We start from the raw sequence: 26,612 nt of genomic DNA, 5'->3' as shown, positions 1-26,612 counted from the left end.
TATCCCACTTTAAATAACTGTTGTTTACACCCATGAAAAAAACAATATATCATTTCAATATAATTTTGATTAAATGAAAGTTAAAAGGTAGCTAGAAACCAACACCGTGTTAAGGAAACATGCAGAAATTAGAGAAAAATTATACCATAAGTCTAGCAACTTAATAAAGGCTTCACTTTTTTTTTTTTTAAATTAGAATATTAAATTAATTTATTCTTCATTGTATATACATTTAGTATAAAACCTGATGTGCAATCAAAAGTCTTGTGAAACTGATATTGCATTATGGCAAATTCACATTGAGTATTTATTGATTAATGTATTATTATTCTCGCATTTGTATTGTTTTCCTTTTACAGAGCTGCTATAGAGCTACTATAAAAAGTAAATGCTAATTATTAGTACTAAAAAGAAAAGCATTCAGTGTGAATATAACCACACTGGTCTGTATGTGTTCAAATCAATCAATCTATCTATACACAGTCACACACCGATGCATATGCACAGATATGTATTTCTATTCCTATCTATACCTATACATACATACATTCATATATACACACACACCTATATACATTAATATGAAAACAAACAGAACGACTGTTAAAACTCAAGCATAAACTAATGTCTCCTTTTATATTCAATTATACAGTTTTACGCAAAATTTGAAGTTGAAGAAATTGACATACTAAAATATAAATATTTTTAATAGAGCTTATTAAATATCCATCAGAACCAAACCAGCTACAGTGTGATATCATTTATAGCTGCTATTCTCAATATCTTATCAGAGAATACAAATAGATATAAACTCTCCCATAACAACAGAACAATTATTTAATAATATAAACTCAATGGCTTAATGCCAGTTTATTCAACATCAATGTGTTTGAATCACAGACTGGAGACAGCTCCATTTCTCAGAAAATTTAAAGAATTCATAGTTATATTTTCCTACACAAGCACACACTGTGTTGCATTAGCAACCAAGTTATTGTTATAATCATTCTCTTGCATACACATGTACACACATACTCAGAGAAGTCTTCACTGTATTTTTTACTGATTTGGTCTGGTGGTAGTCAATATTGTAACACAGTCTTAATATTGGTTACAAATTTTGGCATAAGACCAGCAATTTCAGGGGATGAGGCGAGTTGACCTCGGCAGAATCTGAACTCAGAATATAAAGATGGTCAAAATGCTGCCAAGCATTTTGCCCAGCATGCTAACAATTCTGCCAGCTCACTGCCTTACACTGTCTTAATATTAAAAGTTAGTTATTTTACTAAATCTCTTGGAAATTCTTGATTATTTTCTCCAGTCTGATCCCCCTGAGAGACACTTCAGCAAGTATCTTCTACTGCAGCCTGGGAATTGTCCAATACCTTGTGAGTGGAATACGATATACGGAATTTGTAGCTATTTGTTGTGTTTGTGTGTGTGCATCTATTTCAATTTATGTTTAAATAACTGTTAAAAGAATGTTTTTTATTTGTCCCATAATTCAACAAACAGAGATTTATGAAATAAAATAATAGTGAAATTAGCACTAGGGCTGATATAATCAACTGAAATTCTTGAAAGTAGTGCCCCAGTATTATAGAAGTCCAATGGTTGAAACCATTAAAAGAGAAGAAAAAAATTGTTTCATTAGAAATACATTTATGAAAAGGTGAAGTTTGTGAGAAGAGGAGCAAAGAAAGCAGTCATAACTTATGCTCTTCTAAATAAGTGAGAAGCATAGAGGCTGGTTCCCAGCCAGAATATATGCATGTTAAGTAAAAAAAAAGCAGGAGTGGAGAGCAAGCCCTCTATAGAGGGTAACAGACTGAACTCTCTTAAAGGCACATGAGGGGCAAGTAGTGAAAATAGTGCTGTTAAGTAGTGGATTACATATAAGCTATGTGATGAAATCTAGTTTACTGACTGCTATTTCTAGCAAGTCAAATAATCACATACAAGCCCTCTCAACATCCCCTGATCTCTAGTCCTCTCCCCAGGTGTGAACATGACTGTGCAAATGTCTACATGAAATAGTTTACTACCTATGCATAAATCAACTAAAGTTTAACCCTAAATTATCTCCGCTTATGGAGTCCTATAACACTGATTGTCCAATTCCTCTCTTAAAAACAAAAGGTTGGGCCATAGACAGTCATGGCTTGTGTAGCTAAGAAGATAGTTTCATAATTACATGGTTATGGATTCAATCTCATAGCACAGTATCTTAGGAGGCAAATGTCTTACTATAGCCTGAACTTAAGCAGTATCCTGTAAGTGAAATTTGGTTAGCAGAAACTGTAGAGAAACCAGTCATAGATATGTGCGTCTGTATCATGTCTGCCGCAAGTCAAAATGAAATTGGCATTGCAGCTTAGCAGTTTGATATAGACACCAATAAAATAAAATGCAGTCTGAATGAAATGAATACTGGGAATAGTAGATCAATTAAAATTGATGCCTCAGCATCGCTGCAGTCTAATTGCAGAAGGCAATAGAAAATTAAAAAAATAGTGTATCTAGAATTACATAATCTTTCCTTTTTTATGATGATAGGGTGTGACCTGAGGAAGATTTACAGCTATTTCTAGCAGATTGAATGGACATGTAAAGCAGTGTTTCACAATTTGGGGTGCTAAAATTCATTAGTGAGGTGCTGGAAATGGTCCCATTACATTATAAGAGGGAGCAGATTACCTAATTTGGCCCACAGCTTGTTACCTTTTTTTATTTCCTTTTTCACAACTCACACTCTTTGCTAATATCATAACATTGTTGTCACTGCTCTTCTACATCACAACTTGCATGTATTTGTATTTTTCTTAGCCTACCTCTGCGCATGCACCTATGTAGCTTGGTTGGGATGTTCCCTATTCACCTATCTGATCTTCATCACTTTCTCTATTCAACTCTAGCCTTTTATTATTATATCCTTATCTGAGAATAACCAATGTACCTACTCTCATAGATAGAAAATTATTTGTTTGTTTTGCATAATGGGTAGTGCTAGCAATTTTGATTTTAACTGTAATCCAATTCACTGTTTGTGTAAGCTATCAAAGTCAGGAAATACAGCAACAGTTGAGTATGGATTCACATCTACCAAAGACAACTCTGGGTGCAATAATCAAGTACCAAATATGTTTTGCAATTTCATAAAGAGTTATTCAAATTTAAGACCTGCAAGATTGAACAACTTCCCAAAATGTCTGATACAAAAAAAAAAAAAAGGGGGGAACTCTTCCTCATCTTGCATTTTGCATTTCATGAAAACTAATTTAGCATGTCCTGTTTAAAGTGACAAATATTTGCATTAAAATAATAGTTGTTCTATGCACAAGAAAAGGTTGTTAGACTATACTCCCTGAATGAGGCAGAACTTGTCCTTGGACATAAAGCAGCAAAGAATATCCAACACATTCTACTCAATGATAATGTCACTAAATCTGAGTCACTGGAAGGATTGTCGTTGCCCAGGTGACTAATGAAATGACTCCCATGTCCCATCAGTATCCAAATGGGTGACTCAACAGATGTCTCAGAAATGAGTGAATTGATTATATACCTTTGCTATATATGCAGGATTATACCTTGTAGGATAAACTTTTGTTTTGTGAACAAATGCAACCCACAACCAAAGCTGTTGATGTTTTCCAACTGCTTTATAATACTTCTTTTTTTAATGCCATTATCAAGAGTGGGATGTGTTGGAATCTGTGTGTATTGATTGTGCAGCAATAATGATGGGGCACAATACTAGTTTTGCAGTACTAGTGAAAGAGAGAGAGTACTTTACATAAAAGCTTACAACTGCATACTTCATCAACATGCAATTTGTTATGGTGACTTTACTGCTTAAATTTCAAATCATGGATATTTGAAGCAAATCTTAGTCATACGAACTGAGTTGAAGCATTTAAGAGAAAAGTCTCACTTTGGAAATGCTAAACTAAAAAGGAAATCTCTGTCCATTTCTCAGGAGAGGAACAGAGAACAGTTGCAAACTGATCCATCATTGAAAGAAGGAATTGCTAACCATCTGCTAGAAATTCAGAATACACTGAAGACGTACATGCTGAAGCAAACTTAAAAACTAGATCTGGCAACCATTCTTATTGGTTGTAGACAAAGCAGAAAACAGAGAAGTTGCTGGAACTACAAAGTAACAAAGTCAGCAAAATTATCTTCTAGTCTCTTGACATGCAGACACTTGACTTGCAAGGACAACACTAGACTCAACAATTACATTTCCTACAAGTTATCTCTGCAAAGCAAGAAACTTCTAAACTGTCTATCAAAAAATAAGACTAGGAATGGAATAGAATTGAGCCTTGTTCAAGCTATCAGATCAGTGCTCGGAAATATTAAAACAAATATTAAGCAAACACACATGAACACATTAATATATGTGATGTATGCATATTATATACACATATCATAATTTTATTGACAGAGACTTTGAAGTATCACCTGCCAGTGTTTTTATGTACACAGACACACACACACACACAACTATACACCTATATCTAGAGAATTTCTTTTTAACAGACTGCTTATGATTAGAAGTTAAACAAAAAAATGTTCAAAAAAGCTGACATCGCTGCTACAATATAATTATTAATAAAATTAGTAACATCTGTTTAAAAGTCAGAAAGATATACGAAAGATAATGAAATAGAACTGTAATTAACCTCATGGCTAATTAGCATATAATAATTAAAACTTAAAAATTAATATTGACAATAATTTATATAACAATATATCGGTTCTTAGAATAAATTCTAGCTAGCAGGTAATAATTTATAGAGTATGTTGTTATTGGAACTAAACTTGTAAGGTAAGTAAAAATCAATAGAAAATTGCATGGTTTTTATTTTAAAATTCATGCACACACACACACAGAGCAGTTGAGATTACCAAAAATATTCTATGCATGAGTGTTTTCAAATACATATCCTATCTAAGTATTATACCTGTCAACGAGACTGGAATGTAAATTAGAATTAAATAAACTTGCTTCTCATTTTGAAAGTCAGCTTTCATCATGCAAACCTATGATCGAAAGTGTTCCGACCAGGGCTACCCTATATTATTTTCAGGTATAAATTTATTTGGAATTATATTACCTTTAATGTCCTACCTATCTTCAAGATGATAAGACAAGATTGAAGAAGATTTAGCTGCTTTTTCTAAGCAGGTTGGACCACCACATTGGCTCAACATATCTGAATGTTCCTCTTGAGTAAATGCTAGTGTAACCACTAGCGTTTTTAATAGGGTTTTGGTAATTGTATACTTACTAGTCTACTAAACAAGTTCATAGTGAAGGCAAATAACAGTTACATGTTCGAGCCATGGTACTTCATCATAAACCTCACATTTAATACCCAAATCTAGAACACTGTACTTAGCTCTAACCGATGAGACAATTATATACACTAATACATTCCTACTCATATTCATTTGATAACAAAACTTGCAAATAATTCATCTAAGTATCTTTTACTGATATTTCTCCCACTGAACTAAGAAGCAAATATTCTACAAAGTTCTAGTGATCAGTTGGTATTTATATGAAGAACTTTATAAACATCCAGAAATCTTCCCTAAGATTAATTAAATACCAATTTATAACTGAAGTTCAAATATAAGAAAGCAACAGTTTATAAGGATAATTAAAAGAGTAGGGGAAAATATAGAGTGGAATACATATTCTAGAAAAATTAACAAAAAATTATGCAGAGGTTTTAAATGGAACAGATACAAGTGGTGCAACATATACTGGTCAGTGCACAGCAAAACAGAAATAATACAGAAGAAAAACAAAGTGCTTTGTGAACTCCAAGATCTTTGATGTAGCTCAAAACTGTGATCTTTTTTTATTTAAGATATGATCTTTATCTCTGATTTCTAAATATACATGAAATGTTTTTACTTTATATATAAAGCGATTAGAAGAAAATTACAGAAATAGCTTCTGGACAACAGAGAATTTAGTTTTTCACAGAAGTTCTAATGAGAGCTGAGAAGAGTTTCACAGATGAGAAAAAAAAAAAAAAAAAGACTTTTCATTTTATTTATTTATTGAAATCAATCAAATTATTTAGAGGTAGACCATATTTAAAAAGGAGCAATAAGACATCAAATTGCCACCATCATCAGCCTAAACAGAAATATAGTTTATTTTCCTTCCATTAAGTTTAAAGACAGAAATGTTATTAAATCATTTTAAATATGCTTTCTGGAAGGAAACAAGTACTGACAAATGGTTTCATTAACATTTGTCATCACTTTCTAGCATTGATATACTACTAACTACAATATAAAACTTTAAATGGACCATGTAGATTAGTATATAGTACACACAAGCTTTGTTTAGTTAGGCAGGAAAATATCTAAGTAGAGAAGAGAATTGGATGATAGTAGCTAGCATCCATGCTTTTTCTCAAAGCAAGAGCATGTACTCCAACAGGAAATTGAAACTGGATCACAGATTGATCTATAGCAGCTACATAGAAAATAGCAAGCACTGTTATAGAGCTTGTTATACAGTAGACAATATGAGCAATTTTTAAGATGTTTTCCCTACACCACCCTGAAGAAATAGATATGATCCAATATTTAGTAAAAAGTATAACAGGAACGTAAAATATTTCACATGTCACTGTCCAAATGTTATTTGTCAGTTGTCATAAACCATTTTGTTCCAAGTAAAATGTAAATGCATACTGGACCTGTGTCAAAAATAGTTGAAATGACAGAAAGAAAAAATAGGGAAAATAATGAAGATAACTATAAGTTTAAAAAAAGGATGTTTGTCATCCCTCACTTGCTATCCCAGAATTCTTTGGAAGTAATTAATCTACCTTAGAGAATGGATTTTGTGATGTGGAACATTTTTTACAAAATAACTTTTTACTCACATTTGAAGAAGAAAATATACGTACAAGATGAGAACATGCTGGTGAGGTATCACAAAAGACATTTCAAGTATTTCATAGAAGAATGTAAGACTAATAAAGTTAACCCCATTGTTCAATCTATTTTCTTAACCTAGTTTTTATTAAACTAAATCATGTTTCAACAAAATATTTAATGAGTTTAATTTAAGATCGTTTAAATAGTTTTGCTTAAGACCAGGTCGTTATGTTTCCATATTCTTGGTGTATGAGACACACAGGATAGAGATCTGTTATTAGGTTGTACTGTTTGCTATTACCATCAATGTCTTAACTGTTGATTTAATTTTACATTAACGTTTAGATTTTCAAATACATCAAGTGTTTTTACAATATTTATAATGTTTCTTATGTATATTACACATTATATATATATATATATATATATATATATATATATATATATATATATATATATATATATATATTGTGTATGATTTTAATATTCTACAATCAAAACTACATAATTTTTTTTATTGCCTGTTTGGTGAAATATAGATATTGTTAGAGAAGAAAAATTAAAACAGAAAATTTTTTTTTTTAAATCAAATTTTTAAAAGCTTGAAGGAAAAGGAGTATGAGTAGGAGTAGACTGTTAGATGATATAGGATGATGCAACATTCAAAAGTTTTGAATTTTATGCTTAGGATAAGTTAATTGTTAATGAAGAGAAAATTGAAATTTTTAAACCACTTCAGCCAAGTCTGATAAGCTAAAGTTGTTAAGAAGCATGTTAAGTCACCCAAAGCCACTTCAAAATTAGGATTATTTTTCTGGTACCTACCATCTTCTTCAGTGCTCACTAAGATGGGTTGGGATGAAGGACTCTCGCCAATGCTGGTGTAAGCTAGAAGCCATATCTTATATTGGGTCCATTTTGACAGGTCAGTCAATATATAAGAGTTCACATCTGCATCCACATTAACTACTAAGGCATCATTTTTGGTTTTAACACCATCACTTTCAACATACATTATCTTATAGCCAGTGATGTCACCGTTTTGTTTGGTGCGGGGTGGTGGCTTCCAGGTAATGTTGAGTCTGCGTGAGTCAAGTGCAATACCACTCACAGCCAAAGGAGGGGCACCTGGGGCTGAGGGGATAAGGGTGTAAAAAAATATAAAGAGTGATAAATGAAATCTTAAACTAAAGAAAACATGCAATGGATTGGACATGCATGAAATATTTGAATCATGTCAGGATGTGAGAAATAGTTACATTCAGCTGAAATATGTGAGAATGAATCAGACAGGATTACAGCAGTGGACAGACATCATAGGTTAGACATGAAGTTCATGCGTTATATCGGGAGAAAAGATGAAATTATTTTTTATTTTCAAACTTTTAATACTATATGATATCACCATTTGATATCAACAAACATTTCAGTGGAAACTGAGAGCCAATAATTTGGACAAGCTGTATTAAGTGTTATTAAATAGAGTTTAGCTTGAATGCATTTTAAGTATGCATATATGTAAATATATATTGAATATAAGTACATCATTTTCCAGAGACAGAAATTTAGAGAAAAATGCTTCATTATGATCTTGCAAAAGGTAAAAATGCAAGAAAAAAGGTGTGTATCAAATGCACATGAACTAGTTTTTTCAGAAAATGGGTATTACATTTTGCAGGACTGCATCGCAACATGGTTTTATTTCAAAGAATTTTTAAACAAAGCATGAACAACATGTTATCTAACAATGAAATGATGCTAAATTAGGAATACTAAGTTGCTTCAATTTAAAGATAGATATAGGCTTTAAATATATGTGTGTGCGTATAAGACATTTATAAGTTCAAAGCAGGGACATACAACCTCTCATCAAATACATACACACACTCACTCACTCACTCATTCATTCACATGACATACACAACACAAAGATTTGTATACATATACATTATCTCTGTAAGAACCAAACCCATCTTCTCACTGCATATTTTGACAAAACATAACCACTCTTAGTCACTGTCTCACCCTCATACAATAGAGCTATCAACCATGACTTAAACCCTTCAACTCATTGTCCTTTCTGCCTGGGTAGTCAAAGCTCCTTTTTACCATGGACCTTAAAACCAGTCCACACAGCCATTTACCCCCAGTGATAGCCCATCAGCCCTTAAACACTTTCTAGATCACCATCTCTGACCTGTATCGAGTACTACCACATTCCTCTGCTGAGTTGAACTTGTATCACCCCTTAATTGCTACTCCTTATCTGGTGAATATTACAAACTAGTAGGGATGCTATGGGAACAAAGATGGACCCCAATTATGCCAAGCATTTTGAGGGCCAAAATGAAGAGAAATCTTTGCCCATTTCATGGAACCTGCTCCGGAGCTGTTATTATATTGATGACTATGTCAGTGTTACCACCCTCACCAGACAACAGCTTCATAAGTTCAACTCTTTCATTAACTCTTTTCACTCTCTACTTCCAATCTATCTGGAACTTTTAGTTTTATCGATATCTCTATCACTAACAATAATATCTATTACTGTCCACTACAAGTAAATCGATTCTCACCACATGGACACTAAATCTCTTATACCATCCCCTTAATTCCTTCAGTTTCCCTGGCTCTGCAGTACTGATTTGAATTTCGAATCTCAATCAATATAAAAGAATTCCTCAATCAAGTGTACCTTGATCAGTTGTTATTCCTGCACACTGCCACTACCTCTCACTTTCACCCACAACTTCCAAATCCCACTTTCTGATGCTTCAATATCTTTCCCCACATCACCTCACCTTGTCTTCAAGAAAGATAGTGACTCGACAACCACCTAGTTAGAAGCCATACACAACAGGGAACTTTTAAATGAACTTGCCTAGTATGCAACACCTGTCTCACCGTTAACAACACTACATCGCCAGGCTCAAGTCATAGCACAACATTACCCAAAATATCTGCTGCACATTTTCCAACTGCATACATTGGATCATCTGCAAACTTTGTGGTGCACTTGACTTTAGAGAACAGGCTGTCATCTTAATGAACATTTGAAGCAGACTAATAGAAATTTTAGGTCAACTTATCATCACTGACTTCAACACAACAGGCGGTAATTCTATTATGCATTTATCACAGTGTGGCATCTCTCACAGATCTTAGAACTGCTTATTCAAGGAAATACAAGAAGTATTTCATGCCAAAATTCAAAACTGTCACTGATGGGCTTCAATGACTGTTTTGCTTTCTGTTGCTACACCTCTTCTTAGTTCAGTTGTGGTTCAGTTCTCTTAATTCAGATTTCCCCCTCTACTTCACTCCAGCTCATTCCTCTTTTGATTTCTCTTCCCTTCACCCTCTGACCTAGTTCCTCTCTACTTCTTCCAATTTATGTGTGCAATCACACATCTTGCATTCATCACTACTTGCAGCCAGTTTTACATTAAGGATGTAAAGTTCTCCTGTTTTTTTTTTTCTTTTAATTTTTCCCTGGTCATCTTTAGCCAGAAGGCTTCAGCTAAAAACAGTGGATACTCCACTTCCCACTACAATTCCAGTGCATTATTTTTGTTGCTTTTAATAACGCAGTTTTGCCCAACCTTTGTAGGACTGAATAGTAAATAAAAGCTTCATTCAGAAAAGCTTTAAGCATCTGCCTTATGGAGATATTATAATTATTATAGGCTGCTAACTCTCATGTAGTTTTAGTCATATATTATACAACATATCTAGGAAATGTACCATACTTAAAGAATACCATAGATGAAACTCAATGAAATACAGTATACATATATGTATGTATATAATCTGTTCATCTCTAAAGATTAAAAAAAAAAAAATCATAATTATATTCTCATTGATAATATCACTTTTCAAGCATTTCATAAATAAAATTTCTCTAAATCTTTTCAACCAATTTAAAAATCCGTAATGAAGAAAGCACACTAAAGCAACCACATAAAATTTATATCACATATCTATGATATGCTTGAGGAAGTGTTAGAATATTTAATCTCAAACAGTATCGTGTTCAAGAATTCATCAACATTTTCAAAATTACTTTTATCAAGCAACTATGAATGTTTTTATCGCTTTTATCGTTATCAAAAGCAATTTTAATGTCAGACTAACCCAACAATCTTCGTTAGCAACAATCCCCAAAACTTGGCTATCTTTTCTTCCTCACAGATCTGTGCTATTTCAGTCGTGATGTAAATTACTTGAACCTTTTAATTCCAAAGTGGCCTTTCAGTTCATTAGAAGCCATATTATCCCTAAAGTAACATTCGTTTTTTTGCATATACAATTCAACATGTTAATGATGCTGATGATATGAAAACGATGTAAATGCTATTGCTGTATGTTGCAACAATTTAAATAGATTTAGCATTCCTACACATAAAATGAATGCTGTTAATGCAAGCAAAATGTCTCCAGTCTTCTTTATAACACTAAAAAGCTCTATTAAACCTCATCAAACATAACTATCTTCCATAAAATTAACTTGTCCATGTGAGTAAATAATTTTTGAAAATGGCCTTTTAAACAGCAGCTTGGTAACATGGCTTAGCATCTCTAGTAAATTCAAGATCAGTATACATTTAAACACTCAAAACTACACTTCCTTGTGTCTCTCATATTTTTTTAATAATAAATGCAATGAGGTAATAAAAATAGCTGAGAGGTTTACAGCTTTTAGTTCTGCAGCTTCATATTTAGAGTTCAAATCAAGTTAGTGTCAATTTTGCCTTTCATCTTTACAATTCTGTGCTGGACAGGAATGAGTCAATCCAATCAAATAGATTTCTTTCAACAAATTTGTGACATTACATCACAGAAAAAAAAAAAAAAAAAAAAAATCAATATTTTTCCCATCAGACTCCCAGAAGTGATTCTCTTACAACTTTTCTTACCACAATAAATTTGAAACGGCAGCTACTAAGTTTTCATCATAACCTTTCAAAATTCAAGCACCTATAGCTTATTCAAATTTGAACAGGTACAAGCATAGCCTTAGGTTCAGCATGACACTTTTAAGTGTCTCACAATACAACCTCAAACTGACTAAAGTAGATTTGGTAGAGAAACTGAAAGAAGCCTCTTGTAAGTGTGTGTGTGTGTGCATGCGTGTTGGTGTCTCCTTGTCTTGCCTTCATGTGATGGTTGCAGATGAAGGGTAACTACAGTGCAAACAATGCTAGTTGTTTCCACTCTCTCGTGAAAACATGTCTGGACATGAGAAAGTACTGTCTTGCTTGGAAACAGATGAAGGTTGGCAACAAAAACGTCATCTAGCCATAGAAAGTTTGCCGAAATAAATTCCAACTGACCCATGCAAACATGAACAGGTAGATGCCGTGATGGTATGATGGTGGTGTTAACTCTAGTTCTGATTTTAATAGCTGCAAAGTCAAAGACTTTCTTTATCCAGACAACATAAAGATATCTGGTACTTATATTGTGCATGCGAAAGAATGCAATACCTGTAGAACTCCCTCACTCTACATCATTTACTGAATAGTTGGCCAGAGCCCCTCACATTTAATTATATCAACGTTTATCAACCTTGTCTCAGAAAGATGAAAAGTAAAATTGACTAAGGCAGGATTTGAAGCACAACATAAAGAGACATAACTTAATACAGGAAGAATTCTGCTAATCCACTAATAGGGAAATATTAGACATTTTCTGAACAGACAAAAATGCTTTATACGGTATACATGTGTGTGTGTGTGTGTGTTTGTGTGTATCCCTAAAATATGACAATGCCTTATTTTCAACTTGACAAATGGAAAAAAATATATCTTAAATTGAAGCAAACTCTGTATTCTGAAAGCTGAATGAAATGACTGCATGGGATATGGGGAATCGGCCAGTACATCTGAGGTTTACAGAGATATCATCAAAATATTTCATGCATAGCTTGATCACTGAAGAGGTTGACATGAAAACAGGTCTCAGGATACAAAAATTAAAACAAGTATTGGGATTATGAAGATTCCATTTTAGGCATCTAAATTAATGAGTTGACAAATGACAGTGGTAGACAAACAAAAAAAAACATGACAAAATTAAACAAACATAATAACAGTGAATGAGCCCTAGGCTTGCTATAAGACAAATACATGATGATGATGATGATGATGATGATTGTAATAAGCAAAAAAAATAAATGAATAAATAAAATAATGATTAACATTGGCATTACTGAAAATGTGAAAAGTGTAATGACAGTAGTGGCAGTGCAGAACTGGAACAAATAACAATAATAGCTTCACAGCTTACAGTCTACATGGACAGTGTTTCATATGGAAAAATAAGTTGAATTACAAGGTAGACCTTCAAAATGAAAAGAGACAACAACATGGTTTGGTCATCATGGTATTTAAATGAGTTGATGTGCTGGTACCAAGTTATGGGTGATTATACAATAGGTTACGATATGAACTTTGAAATATTGTTTGGAAAACTTTAATGAACTATTACATATATATATATATATATATAATTCTTAACAGAAGCAGGGAAAATGTAATTCAACTTGTATGAACTTTTCCATTGTAACAAAAAAAAAAAATAATAATAATAAATAGGCAACAATGACATCACAAAATGATTGGGAAATTGATAAATACATAAGCAAGGTATGTGTGTGTGAAAAAATATATACTGTGAATATATATATATATATATATATATATATATATATATATATATATATATATATATATATATATATGCATTATTTGCAAAATAAGAGTAAAATGATAATGATACTACCACTACTACTGTAGCTAATAGTAAGTGAAAATAAAATAAAATAAAAGGCAGTAGGATAAATATAGAAAGACTACCTAAATACAGAGGTTAAGAAATGATAATAATGATATGGGTGGTATAGTGGTGGTAATAATAGTAACAAAAAAAAGAGAAGAAAATAAATAAAAAGGGCATATGATGGAGAATGAAAGCAGAAGGTGCAAAGGGGGGTATGGACCCTGAATTTCTGGAGGTGGAAAAAAAAAAAAGCCTCTATTTAATGAAACAGAAGCATTGTTTTATTCTGTCTTTTAGAAGAAAGATAATGGGGATTACAATTGATATTGAAATATACTAACTGGTAATGGAAGGTTAGGGCCAAAGAAATGGATGTGACAATATGGCATTTGCATTATAATTTAATTTCTCTCATGTGTATGTATTGTGTCCATGGTGAAGAGATCCAACTGGAATCACAGAAAATGACATACTTTTGCCAAAATTATTCAAGGGCAAAAAGAGGGTAAAACAACCGATTTGAACATTATTATAATAATGTATATTTAAATAACCAATCTGATAAAACTAATGTATTTGTAAAAATAAATAAATAAAATAAACCACTTTTATTACCCTGAGACTATATCATCAAGTAATCAAAACTGTATGGTTTTAAAACATTATTTAATTTTTTTAAAATCAGTTCTTAAATCTATTAACACTTCTGGCAGTAATCAGGCAATTAGGTTTAATGAGATGAGATACCTTCAAAACACATCAATAATTCATTACCTATATTTTCAGTTAAACACTTTGGGGCAAACATTTAGTTCAGTTCTCATTAAACTGAGAACCCTATTTATTTAAATAAATTATATATCTACCCTAAGAGCCTCCTATAATTCTAAGATTTAAAAAAAAAAGCCTTTTCTTTCTTCAAGCCATGTTCATAAGAGTTATTCTAAGCGTTAAGAATTATTGTTTATATTTAGTTTGATATTCTACATAATTTGAACATGATTTAATTCCTAATTTCTACCAAATAAATACCATTGAAACATTTTAAATTCGATCTGTTTTCCTTTTTTGTTTTCTTTTTTCAATTTTCTTTTTCCTCTGCTTGTTAATACATCTATAATTGCAAATACAATACATGGATGATCCAATAACTCCATATTTTGTTCCAAACAAAACAAAATATAGCATTTTCCTTTCTTTCTCTTTTAAAATAGCTGATAGCACTTGGTGGAACAAAAAAAATTGAAATCTCTCCCACCCCATCACCAAATACCTGTAGAGAAACATTAGTTAAAGAACTGAAATAAAAGCAAAACAAAATAGATTATATATGTTTATCAGGAATGGTGTTCGTTTTATACAGCAAATAAACCCTGAAAAGCAAGGAGATTCAATGATAATCTTCGAAACACCTGAGAAGAAAATGGAAAATTTTAACAGAAATACATAAAATAGCAGTCTTTGAATATTTTGAATAAAGAAAATTAATAGGAACTTACCGAACTGAGGTGTTCGAACTTGAATTGTTGGGGTACGTGCTCCTTCTCCACGTAATGATTTAGCTGATACTTGAACGTGGTATACTGTATCGGGTGTAAGATCAACTAAACGGTAACTTACTACAGGTGGTTTAATACTTATGTGAACATTCTGGCGGTAGTGGGAATCATTATAATATAGCTCGTAGCTCTCGATATTATCCATTGCATCTGGTCGATCCCAAGTCACATGAACAGTATTAGCAGACTCAGCAAGAGCCTGAAGATTTTTCGGCTGTTGGGGGACTATAACAAAGAATGTAAAATAAAAAGAAAAAAAAGCAGAAAATAATGATTAGATAATTGTAATTTTTTAAAGATGATTTTGCTGTTGAAAAGACAAATATTATGACATAACTATGAATTATTGAGAAATTACATAAGTCCACAGCATCTTTCTATTTATGAGTGTACCCTAAACTTTGGTGCCAATTGAGAAGCTAAATAATCAGGATTTATCAACCAAGAGAAAATGTTGACAATACTTGTTTGGTGTAGTCATGTATTAAATGTTCAGCAACTGAATGTGTGACTAATTCACACACAAGTCATCAATGTTTACAGCTAAGATGAACACCAAAGAGTCAGATAATTCTAAACTATTTCCCTGTCTATAGACAGGGAAATGGAACACAGCACAAATGGAACTAAACGATCATACTATAATTATTTAAATCATAATAAATCTTATATGGATTACTATAATTATTTCATTCAGCTAAGCTAGATAAATACTCCTAATATTAAAACGAAACAAAAAAGACATTAAGCCAAGCTATCTAAGGATTTGTGTGTATGTAAGAGAGAAAGTTTAAAAAAAAAAACGAGGATAAAAGAGAGGAAAAAGGAAATGAGAAAGAAGAAAAAAGGAAACTGCAGCTAGATGTAAATAAATATACGAGAAGTTGTCTATTATCTAAATGTCTAGACTTCTAAAAAAGGTTTATTCTTTTCAATTATTTATTTCAAGCTCGAAATTATGTCATAATTCTACTAAACAGTTTTAATAAAAGCAGAAAATTTATCTTTTTAAAGTGTCAAAAGATAATTATCTTGTAAATATCCAGATTCAGTATTTCTATAAATACATATATTCAAAGATATAAAAGAATAAAAAAAACTTTTGACATCTTTGATAATAGGTAAAAAAAAAAAAAAAAAAAAAAAAGCTTGATGTAATAAGAAACTACATTTAATGTACTCTTCTTAATTATTAAGACATCACTTATCAATTTTAATCATTTATGCATATTAACTGTTCCCTAAAGAGATATGATGAGTTTTCCTATATTCAGTGATGAATTTCACTTGTTAGTTACAAAGTTTGCCTCATAAAAGTTTTTATACCAAGATAATTCAGCAGCAGAACTGACTTATCCACATAGAGATCAACAAACTAATTACTAATCTACTTTTATTTGTTCATTATTTTCCCTTATGTCTTTTTCTGCCATAGAAAGGCAGATTCTATGACATTTATGCATTAGTGGGAAAAAGAGGGAAAGTTATCCTCAGACTAGAGCCCCTATACTTGCATTAAATATTTTCATATATTAAAGGATTTTTCCCTCATACTATTATTACTGTAGAAATTTGCAAAAGGACACTTAATAAGCTTTTTTCACCATAACCTGCCCGAAGTCTTCAACTTAATCACTCATCTCAGTCAGATTTTGGTTCTGTACTCAGTAAATACAGTAGATATATTTGAATAGTTGTGCTGTTGAGTAAGAGCATTTAGACCGTCTTCATATTATCATCAACATCATTACTAACATTATAATAATACTGTATATAAAAACTGTTACTATAGCAATAGTATGGCTTCTAATGGACAAAAAGGCCTCTGTGGAATTAAAAGGCTCAAATTGTTTGCATGGAAACTGAAATAACACTGATGTATGAGGAACTAAAGGATAGCCAACTTCTGGAGGTCATTGCAGATGAAGGTTGTTGAATAAGTCTGATATCAAGCATTTATTTATCATCTCCCAGCTAAAGGCACCCAATGGCTATCTGGTGGTGTAAACCGAGCAATGGGATAAATCTGCCATACAAAGGGCTTCCACAGGGCTTCCATTTATCTTATTTTACTCACAAGGCCTTGGGTTGATTTGGCCATCAAAAAATATAATACATAAATAAGTAAATAATAATAATTTCAAGTTTTGGTACAAGGCCAGCAATTTTGGGGTAGAGGGTAAGTTGATTACATTAACCCCAGTCCTCAACTGCTACTTATTTTATTGACCCTGGAAGTATGAAGGGCAAAGTCAATCTCGACAGAATTTGAACTCAGAATATAAATTTGGATGAAATGAGTAATAATAATGATAATATTAATATTACAGTATAAGAAAAAGAATCCAAGGAAATTAATGATGGACACTGCTATCATACTGAAACAACAAGTCACATCAGATGTTATAATTTGGAGAATTCTGCACCCTAAAAGAGGATAAAACCACTGAACTACACTGATGCCATTGGTAGAAACGTACAATGTGAAATTAAGGACCTCACAAAACTAACAAGGAAAATCCTAGTACATCTTGGTTGCAGTTCCTTAAAGAAGAAAATACACAAAGCAATTAAGTCCACCAAGAAAACTTATTTTATTTACGAAGATAATTTATAGTTGATTTACTTTTAATTCTATTGCACAGTAACAAGCAATCTGTTCAAGATATGGAGAGCCATTCTTGAATTCTTTTAAGATAATTTAGACATTTGTGCATCACCCATCTTGGCTTACCTACCAAATATTCAAACAACTACTAGTCCCTTAAAACTTTTATTAATTTATATTTTAAGCTAAAATTTGGTTAATTCTAAACAAACTGCAGATACTGGAAATGAAATTAGACAAAATTAATAAAACTAACTATTGCTAATGCTGAGCTATTACAATAAAATAATTGATAATAGCAAAATTGCTCAGGTACAATACAGCAACACTATACACTATAGATACAATGTTAGTTTATATGTACAATTCTTCATTTTCTCCTCCAATTTCATTTGCTGTTAAAGATATCATTCATTCACAATGAACTTCTTTAGCTATTTAATAATAATAATAATAATTTAAAACATGTTTTTTTAATGGAACATTAGTAGATGCTGTGGAAAATCATAGATGCATTCTTCTAAATAATGATAATAATTAAAGTAAAATGATAATAATAATGAATCAATCAATGAATGAATATAAAAAGATACATTGATGAAACATGTCTTCATAATATTTTAACAATATTTCATTCAATGTTATCTGATTCTTCAAAACTACAATTTAATGTTTCCATGGGAATGTTTTGAATTTAACCAAAATTTCTCTCAACTACTGTGAGATTTTATATATTTATACCTTCATTTTTTTAATCATATAATTATTATGCAAGATTTTGTTTCATCAAAGTAGTAATAAACTATCAATGGCTGTTCTAACAAAAACAAAGGAACAAGTGACATCTCAGTGAAAACAAAATATAAAATGTACCACGTTTTGCTTTTTATCCTTTTCTACTTTCATCAAAAGGAGAAAAATATATTTTTCCTCACTCTGCTGGATAAGTGCAATATAGAGAGTTATATATAAATGGATGAATGCCACTTTATCCAGCTTCTTCTAATGGTAAACACTCAACTAAAATATTAGCATTTTGATAAAGTGTAATAATTATAAAAAATCATGACAATGTTCTTTACCAGACCCTACAGGATAATTTCTATAGCAAAACCTTGAGAAAGGTTTCTTTCTGTACAAGAAGAAAAAATGTGACTAAACAAAGAATAGAGAAATACTGTGAGTCTCCTGAGATGTGTTACACAAGAACAGAAATTGTACATTCACACACTTATCATAGTACATGATGGTACATACCCACACATACACATACATAATATAATTCAGTATTTCTTGTACACAGAGGTAATGGGGGAGTTGAATGTTCCTTTCAGAAAGCAACTAATCAATCAAAAGACACACACATACACACACACTGCTCCATTTTTACCTTTTTACTTAACTCAAGTATCGTGGATATCCTACTTAACCATGAATTGTGGCCATTATTACATACATACATACATATATATATATATATATATATATATATATACTTATGCAAGTTATGATATTGGACACAAGCATCTCATAGTGGGGCAAAGGAAATATAACTTGGAGATGATTTGGTACTTCTAATATGGATTAACAGCTTAACCATACAGGATGAATATTAAAATCAAACAACACTCTGCTCTTCCAAGAATGCTAACATAGCCTTATTCTTGAATTTAGTCCACTATTTATTTGAGATTTATTTTAACTAATATTTGAAAAGAGATGAAAATAAAACAAAACAGTATATCCTAGTCAATACAAAAATTCATTTGCATATGTTGTTGTTGTTGTTGTTATTATTATTATTATTATTATTATTATTATTATTATTATTATTATTATTATTAAATAGTCTAAACAAAGCAGCATTTTTACTTTTATTTTATTTACTTTGTCTTCTTTTGATAGAGACTATCATACTTTATGAAAAGGCTACTTTTAATGTTTGAAACTATCTCCGTCATAAATATATATACATATATACACACATACTTTGAATTATTGTTGTTGTCTTGAACAGATGCAAAAGAAATATTAGTTCAGCTTTGAAATAGTAATTTTTTTTTTAAGAAGATGTAAAAAATTTTGCAATTTGGAATATGCCGCCTACTTGATAAGCTAACCCTCTCAATTTAACTAAATTTTCCGCTCTACACCCAAGACATCAAATAAAAAAAATAATAAATAAAGTATGAAAATACCTACTAGAATGAAAACATATATATAATATATATATATATATATATATATATATATATATATGAAGATAAGGAAGCCATCGGTAATGGCAACTGTTGATGAAACTTTATGAGATATGTGAGAAAAACAATAGTAAATTAAAAGGTTCTTTTTTAATTTAAAAAGTGGTTTTTCAGGCATTTGCTTGTCTTAATTGTTATTTGCAATTAACATTATTTAAAATAATATTTTGGTGTACTAGTAAGAAAGTAGACTCATAATGTATAAAGTGGGCACAAGTGCATTGAAACTGAAAAGGTGCATTGCAGTTACATCTGAGTGTACTTATACAAACTTTTTCCTTTATCTTACTGGATTTACTTTCTTATTCACTTAAGTTTTGATTTGGGTGACATCTTGTGCTTGCTTAATACTTTAATTAGTAATTAAATATTAACATTTGCATCAATTATTAAACAAAATACAGACAACTGAAAACACTTGCATGTGTGTACTGGAATGGAAAAAATAATTATAAATAATTAAAAGTTAAAAAAAAAAGATAAAATTTTGTGTCCCACCCGTTTTAAGAAGTAATATTTATATATCAGTAGATTATGACTTTTCCTTAATTTGTCAAAAGTAATAAATAAAATTAAATAGAAAGGAGTCAAAAAAAATGATAACAATAAAAAATTTCAAGTGACATCGTCATTCTTGTCTGTTAATAAAACAAAAGGAAAAATGAAGGAAAAAAGAACAGAAAAAGAAATTGAGAAAATAGTTTGCAAAAAAAAAAAAAAAAAACTCTTTGAAACTAAAAAGAAAAACAAAAGTAAAAAGTTTTAATAGAAGAAAAGAAAAATAGTTATAAGAAATGAAAACAAAGACAGAAATAGAGTAAGGAAAAACTAAAATGTCATATATATATATATATATATATATATATACATACACGGACATATATATATATATATATATATATATATATACATATATATACACACACACTCACATATGTATATATGTGGTGTATATGTATATGAGCATATGCATATATTATATATATACACATACACACACACATATATATACACTCTTAACCGCACATATATGCACATATAGACACATGTATGTGTATATATACGTATCCATACACATGTATGTGTGAAAATATATATATATATATATATATATATACATATATAAACATATATATATGTTTATACGAATGTTATATACATATATGTGTGTAAGTATATATATAAAATAAAGACTCAAAATAAATTAAACTCTAATTTTGAAAACAAAATTGTCAAAAGTTGTGTCATTAAACAAAAGCAAAAGAAAGTGTTAAAATAAAGTAAAATTAATTGGTCGATTTGTTTTCTTTTTTTTAAAGTCACTATGTAAAACTGGCAGTAAACCAAAATACCTACCAAGTGTATTGACCCAATAAACACAAAAAATGGTGCATCAGTTCTTTTCTTCTTTTGAGCTCAAAATATATATATATAAATATACATATATATACATATATATATGTACATATATATGCACACACATATATACATATATATATATATATATATACATACACACATACATACATGTGTGTATATATATTTTTTGTGTCACTTGTTAGCATTTAAATCTATTGAGCTGACCTTTATGTCAATAAAAAAAAAAAAGAGATTACACTATTTCGTAGCAGTCTAGACACTGGGCAACTAATGCAACATGATTTTTTAAAATATTTATAGTAGCAGCAGCAACAGCAAGAAGACCGCTGCGATGGTCTTCCGTGTTTGGCAGAGCAGAGCGCTAGCTAGGAAGATACCAGCTGCAACCCATAGCCGCGCAACAACGCAGCAAGCGGGGCAAGAAGTACACTCAAATAGTACAGCTATAAACATAGCAAACAGCAGAATTTATGAGACAGAAGAAACCTAGTTTCAAAAGCAAGTTTAAGTTAGCAATATGAAATATACTTAGGATTAATTAAATACATTCAGTGTGGGACTCACATTAAATTACATGTTTATAAGAGGAGTTGGTTGAGAGGATGCCTAGTTATTAATGGATATGAAGATTGTAAATACTACCTTATATTTAAAATGTATGCAAACACATTCTACCTACAACTTAGCTTAATCTCTCATGTGAATATTTGTGTTTGTGTTTAGATATGCATATGACTATGCATATACATATGTATACATATACATATGTGAGTGAATGTGTGTGTATGTATGTGTACTTGTGTGTGTGCGTGTGTGTGTATATATATATAAATAAAATACATATATGCACACACACCAGCATGCACATACATAAATATGCATATATATATATATATATATATATATATATATATATATATATATATGCATAACTGCAGACATACATATAAAGATGTAAATATAAGCCTATATGAATAATAGAATGTATATGTGTATCTGCAGATGTCTATGTATAAAGGAATATATAATTTTACATAACTACACACACATGTGCACACACATTAACACTCACACACACAACACACTTTTTTTTTAACAAACAGTAACCTTTCATTTTAAAGAAATTACTATTTTAAAGAGGTCTTTCTCTAAAAATTTAAGTTTAGGAAGATATTTTAGAAAATATTACTACATGCTAAGACACAAAATAAAAGTGCATGTTTGTGTCTGTGTGTACATGAATACACCCACACCCACACGTACACAAATATGTGTCACATAACTAATAAGTAAAAATATAATTATACTAGGGTAAATAATTTTGAAAACATTGCAGCTAGTTTCAGCAAGAGAATTATATTAACTAATTACATATCTATTTGCAATTGTTGATTATAATTATAATTATTATTATTATTATGATCATCATCATTATCATTACTATGACACTAAACTTTAATCACACTCTTAGTTTAAATAGTTGTTTTAAAGAAGAAAAATATTAAAGACATTTGAAAATCTATCATATTTTCTTCCAGATTATTTGAGAGAGTTAACATTGTTTTAGTTCTGTCAAATATACACATACATACTAATATATTTAGAATGTTCAGATTTGACTATTTAAGGGGCCTTCTAACTACATTAAGATTAAATGCAAGAATATCTACACTCAAAGTAAATTATATACACACAATATATATACACAGACATACATACACACGCGCGCATATGTGTATATATATATAAACACATATAAATTTATGAAATGGTTAGAACTTGATGAAAATGGTACAACTTTTTGTGCTTCCAAACAACACACATATACACATGAACACATACATACATTTTATACACAGTTGCTGTTTATTTAGCTGTTTACTCGGGAAAATTTATTTAATGCTAAACTGGTCGTTCTGAATGAAAAGTTAGTTACTACTGCACAAAACATGGAAGCCAGTGTAATATATACCAGGAGCAAAGTTTAGGGAGAAAAGGAGAGAAATTAAAAAAAAAAATCTGGGTGTGGGGCAAAATAAATTGCTAAATTCAACTGAGATGTAACTTTGAACAGCGCAATAAACGCAAGAATACATAATGCATGCTTCTGTATTGAGACAATGGCTAGTTAAAAGGAAAACAACAAAAACAAAAAAAGAAACTAACAAAAAACACAAAAACAACAAAAACGAACAAACAAACAGACAGACAGACACCAACACATTGTTCCAATTTATGAATCAAATTAAAAGAACAGACTGACCAACTGAGAACATACTGAATGAAATAACAGCCAAATCCCTCTGAAATTGCACCCTGTTCTGCCAACAGAAATGCCATATATCACCATTAATTATAGGTTTTGTGCAGCAGTGATCCACCATTATGCCTATCAAAGTTAATATCATATCTGCTATGGCTGATATTACAAGAAAACTAACGCCATTGGGTTTATATTGTCATCTGTTGTTAATGTGTACGAAGCACAACAAATGTCCTTTTAGGATTCTCAGTCGTTATCTGTTGTTTGAACAAGCCTGGGAAACGCTTGATTAAACCAATACCACAACTTTACTTCAGTGTTCCTGGACGGATGAAAAGTAAAGATGACGATGGCAAGATTTGAAATTAGAATGAAAAGGTCTATAACTAAATACCAATACACTCTTTACCTACTGTCTTAAAAAAAATAGATATATTGCATAATGTAATCCTTGATAAATGATATAGAAAAGCAAACAGATAGGATGGTCATGGTAGGAATTCCTCTGATCAGAATTCTGCTCAGTCAAAGCTGACTTGGGTCTCATCAACAGCTTGAGAAGAAACTTTCTATGAAACCATTTTCTTCATGAGCCAATAAGTAAGCTTCTTATAAATAGCTAACTAACCCTCAAACAAAATATCACAGTCTTAACAAAAAAAAGCTAGAAAATGTAATAGACACAGTATGTTTAAAGGTAAAAAAAAACCATGATCACAAATGGAATGCCTTTGGTTAAAAGTGTACTCATTGATAACAACACAAATGCTGGCAGAAAACTTTGCCTAAATGTGTATAAATATATACATTCATCATTTAACATCTGTCTTCCATGATGGCATAAGTTGGATGGTTTGACAAGAGCCGGCCAGGGAGAAGACTGCACCAGGCTGCTGTGTCTGTTTTGGCATGATTTTGATGGCTAGGTGCCTTATATATATATATATATATATATATATATATATATATATATCTATATATATATATATATGTGTGTGTGTGTGTGTCATCATCATCACCATCATTTAACGTCGGCTTTCCATGCTGGTATGGGTTGGACGATTTGACTGAGGACTGGCAAGCCAGAAGGCTGCTCCAGGCTCCAATCTGATATATATATATATATATATATATATATATATATATATAGGTATGACTGTGTGTGTAAAAAGCTTGGTTTACTCATGTTGTGTGGCACTTTGGCCAAGAGTTTTCTACTTTAGCTTCAAGTGGACAAAATCTAAGTGAAATTTGGTTGTTGGAAACTGTATGGAAGTTTATGGAAATGCATCATATGCATATATGTATATGCATGTGTGTGTATGCACATTTGTCTTCCATGTTTTGTCTGATACCACTTGAACAGCAGTAATGTAGGTCTCAAGAGCACAACAATTTTAACATGAAAAGCTCAGAGAAATAAAGTATCTTGAAATCAGGAGCTTATGTCAGGAAAGACATCCAGCCAAAGAATACTGACTTGAGAAGCCTCGTTGTTAAACTCATGTCAGCAAGATAAAAAGCAGGCACAGAAACAATGAAAATGATAGGGATGTATGGCCGGGGACATTACACTAGCATGAATGGCAATTATGCAACAGAAAATAATCAACACTCTTAGGTGGACTGGAAAAAATATTCATTGGAGGTTGTGCCTGAGAATATCACTACTCATAGTTCATTGTGCCTTATGTATATAAGATCATTTTATACCAGCTCTTCCATCATCATCATCATCGTTTAACGTCCACTTTCCATGCTAGCATGGGTTGGACAATTTGACTAAGGACTGGTGAAACCAGATGGCTACACCAGGCTACAAATCTGATTTCGCAGGGCTTCTACAGCTGGATGCCCTTCCTAACGCGAACCACTTAGAGAGTGTAGTGGGTGCTTTTACGTGCCACTGGCACAAAGGCCAGTCAGGTGGTACTGGCAATGGCCACGCTCAAAATGGTGTATTTTACGTGCCACCTGCACAGGAGCCAGTCCAGCGGTTATTGGCAACGAACTCGCTCGAATGTCTTTTCACATGCCAGGAAGGCGACGTAGGTAACGGTCACGCTCAAATGGTGCTATTTACGTGCCACCGGCACGAAAGCCAGACTGCTATTGTGAATTGGTAGGCCGTTATAGTCTAAGTCAGTCCTTATTTGGAGGAACTACATTCCAACATGGGCTGAAGACCATGTTTCACACATATATAGATGTATGTATGTTTACATAACATATACTGTATGTTGGTTTTATACTAAGTTCACTGTATCCCTGAGTACTCTGAGAGGTGAACAAAATTGTTGATGCCATGAAGTCAAGATGCCCATAAAATAAAAAATAAATTTTTTAACGTTGTGTATACATGTGTGTGTGCGTGTGTGTGTGTGTGTGCATGCACATATGCTATCACCACTGTCATTGTCATTTTGCTGTTGAATTTTCATGCTTGCATTTGTTGGAGAGTCTTCTCTTCCATAGTATCTTCTCACTTGTAACATATTTTATCACCTTCATCAGTTTCAAGTTCCTAAAATCGTCTTTCACCCTTTTACATCTTCTTTGTCTTTCATCTTCTGTAGATTCCTTCGGCTTGGATTGCTCAGGACTCTTTACTCAACTATCAAGAACCGTATGCATACGTCTGCACCAGTAGAGCTTTCTCGCTTAAACACTACATCTGAGTCCTTACATGCCCAGCATGAGAGAATCAGGTGAGTTTCATACTCAACCCATTGTGCTGTCATCTATGCACACTAACATAAGTCGTGCAGTGGAGCAAGCTTATTTCATTTCTTTCCAGTCTTCACACATCCTTACATTCAATACCCAAGTCTTCCATGCCACAT

General features: G+C 31.6%; 1 protein-coding gene across 42 annotated transcripts in view; it reads right to left on the bottom strand.

Annotated features, from left to right (window-relative positions):
- LOC106871599 (tyrosine-protein phosphatase Lar) overlaps positions 1 to 26,612 on the bottom strand; it is a 591,306-nt gene that overhangs the window by 34,387 nt on the left and 530,307 nt on the right. For 22 of the 42 annotated variants that reach the window (XM_089358869.1, XM_089358875.1, XM_089358858.1 and 19 more), the window contains 2 exons: positions 15,201 to 15,485; positions 7,747 to 8,055 (listed from right to left, as the gene is read on the bottom strand). In XM_089358869.1, the coding sequence (XP_089214995.1) occupies positions 7,747 to 8,055; positions 15,201 to 15,485 (594 nt within the window). The remainder of the gene's footprint in view (positions 1 to 7,746; positions 8,056 to 15,200; positions 15,486 to 26,612) is intronic. The other 20 variants (XM_089358891.1, XM_089358886.1, XM_089358889.1 and 17 more) reach the window with 1 other exon arrangement.

Source organism: Octopus bimaculoides, chromosome 10 (assembly GCF_046866305.1).
Source record: "Octopus bimaculoides isolate indiv1 chromosome 10, ASM4686630v1, whole genome shotgun sequence".
Classification (NCBI taxonomy): Eukaryota; Metazoa; Mollusca; class Cephalopoda; order Octopoda; family Octopodidae; genus Octopus; species Octopus bimaculoides.
Note: the sequence above shows the minus strand (reverse complement) of the source record. Positions and strands in the feature narration are given on the sequence as shown.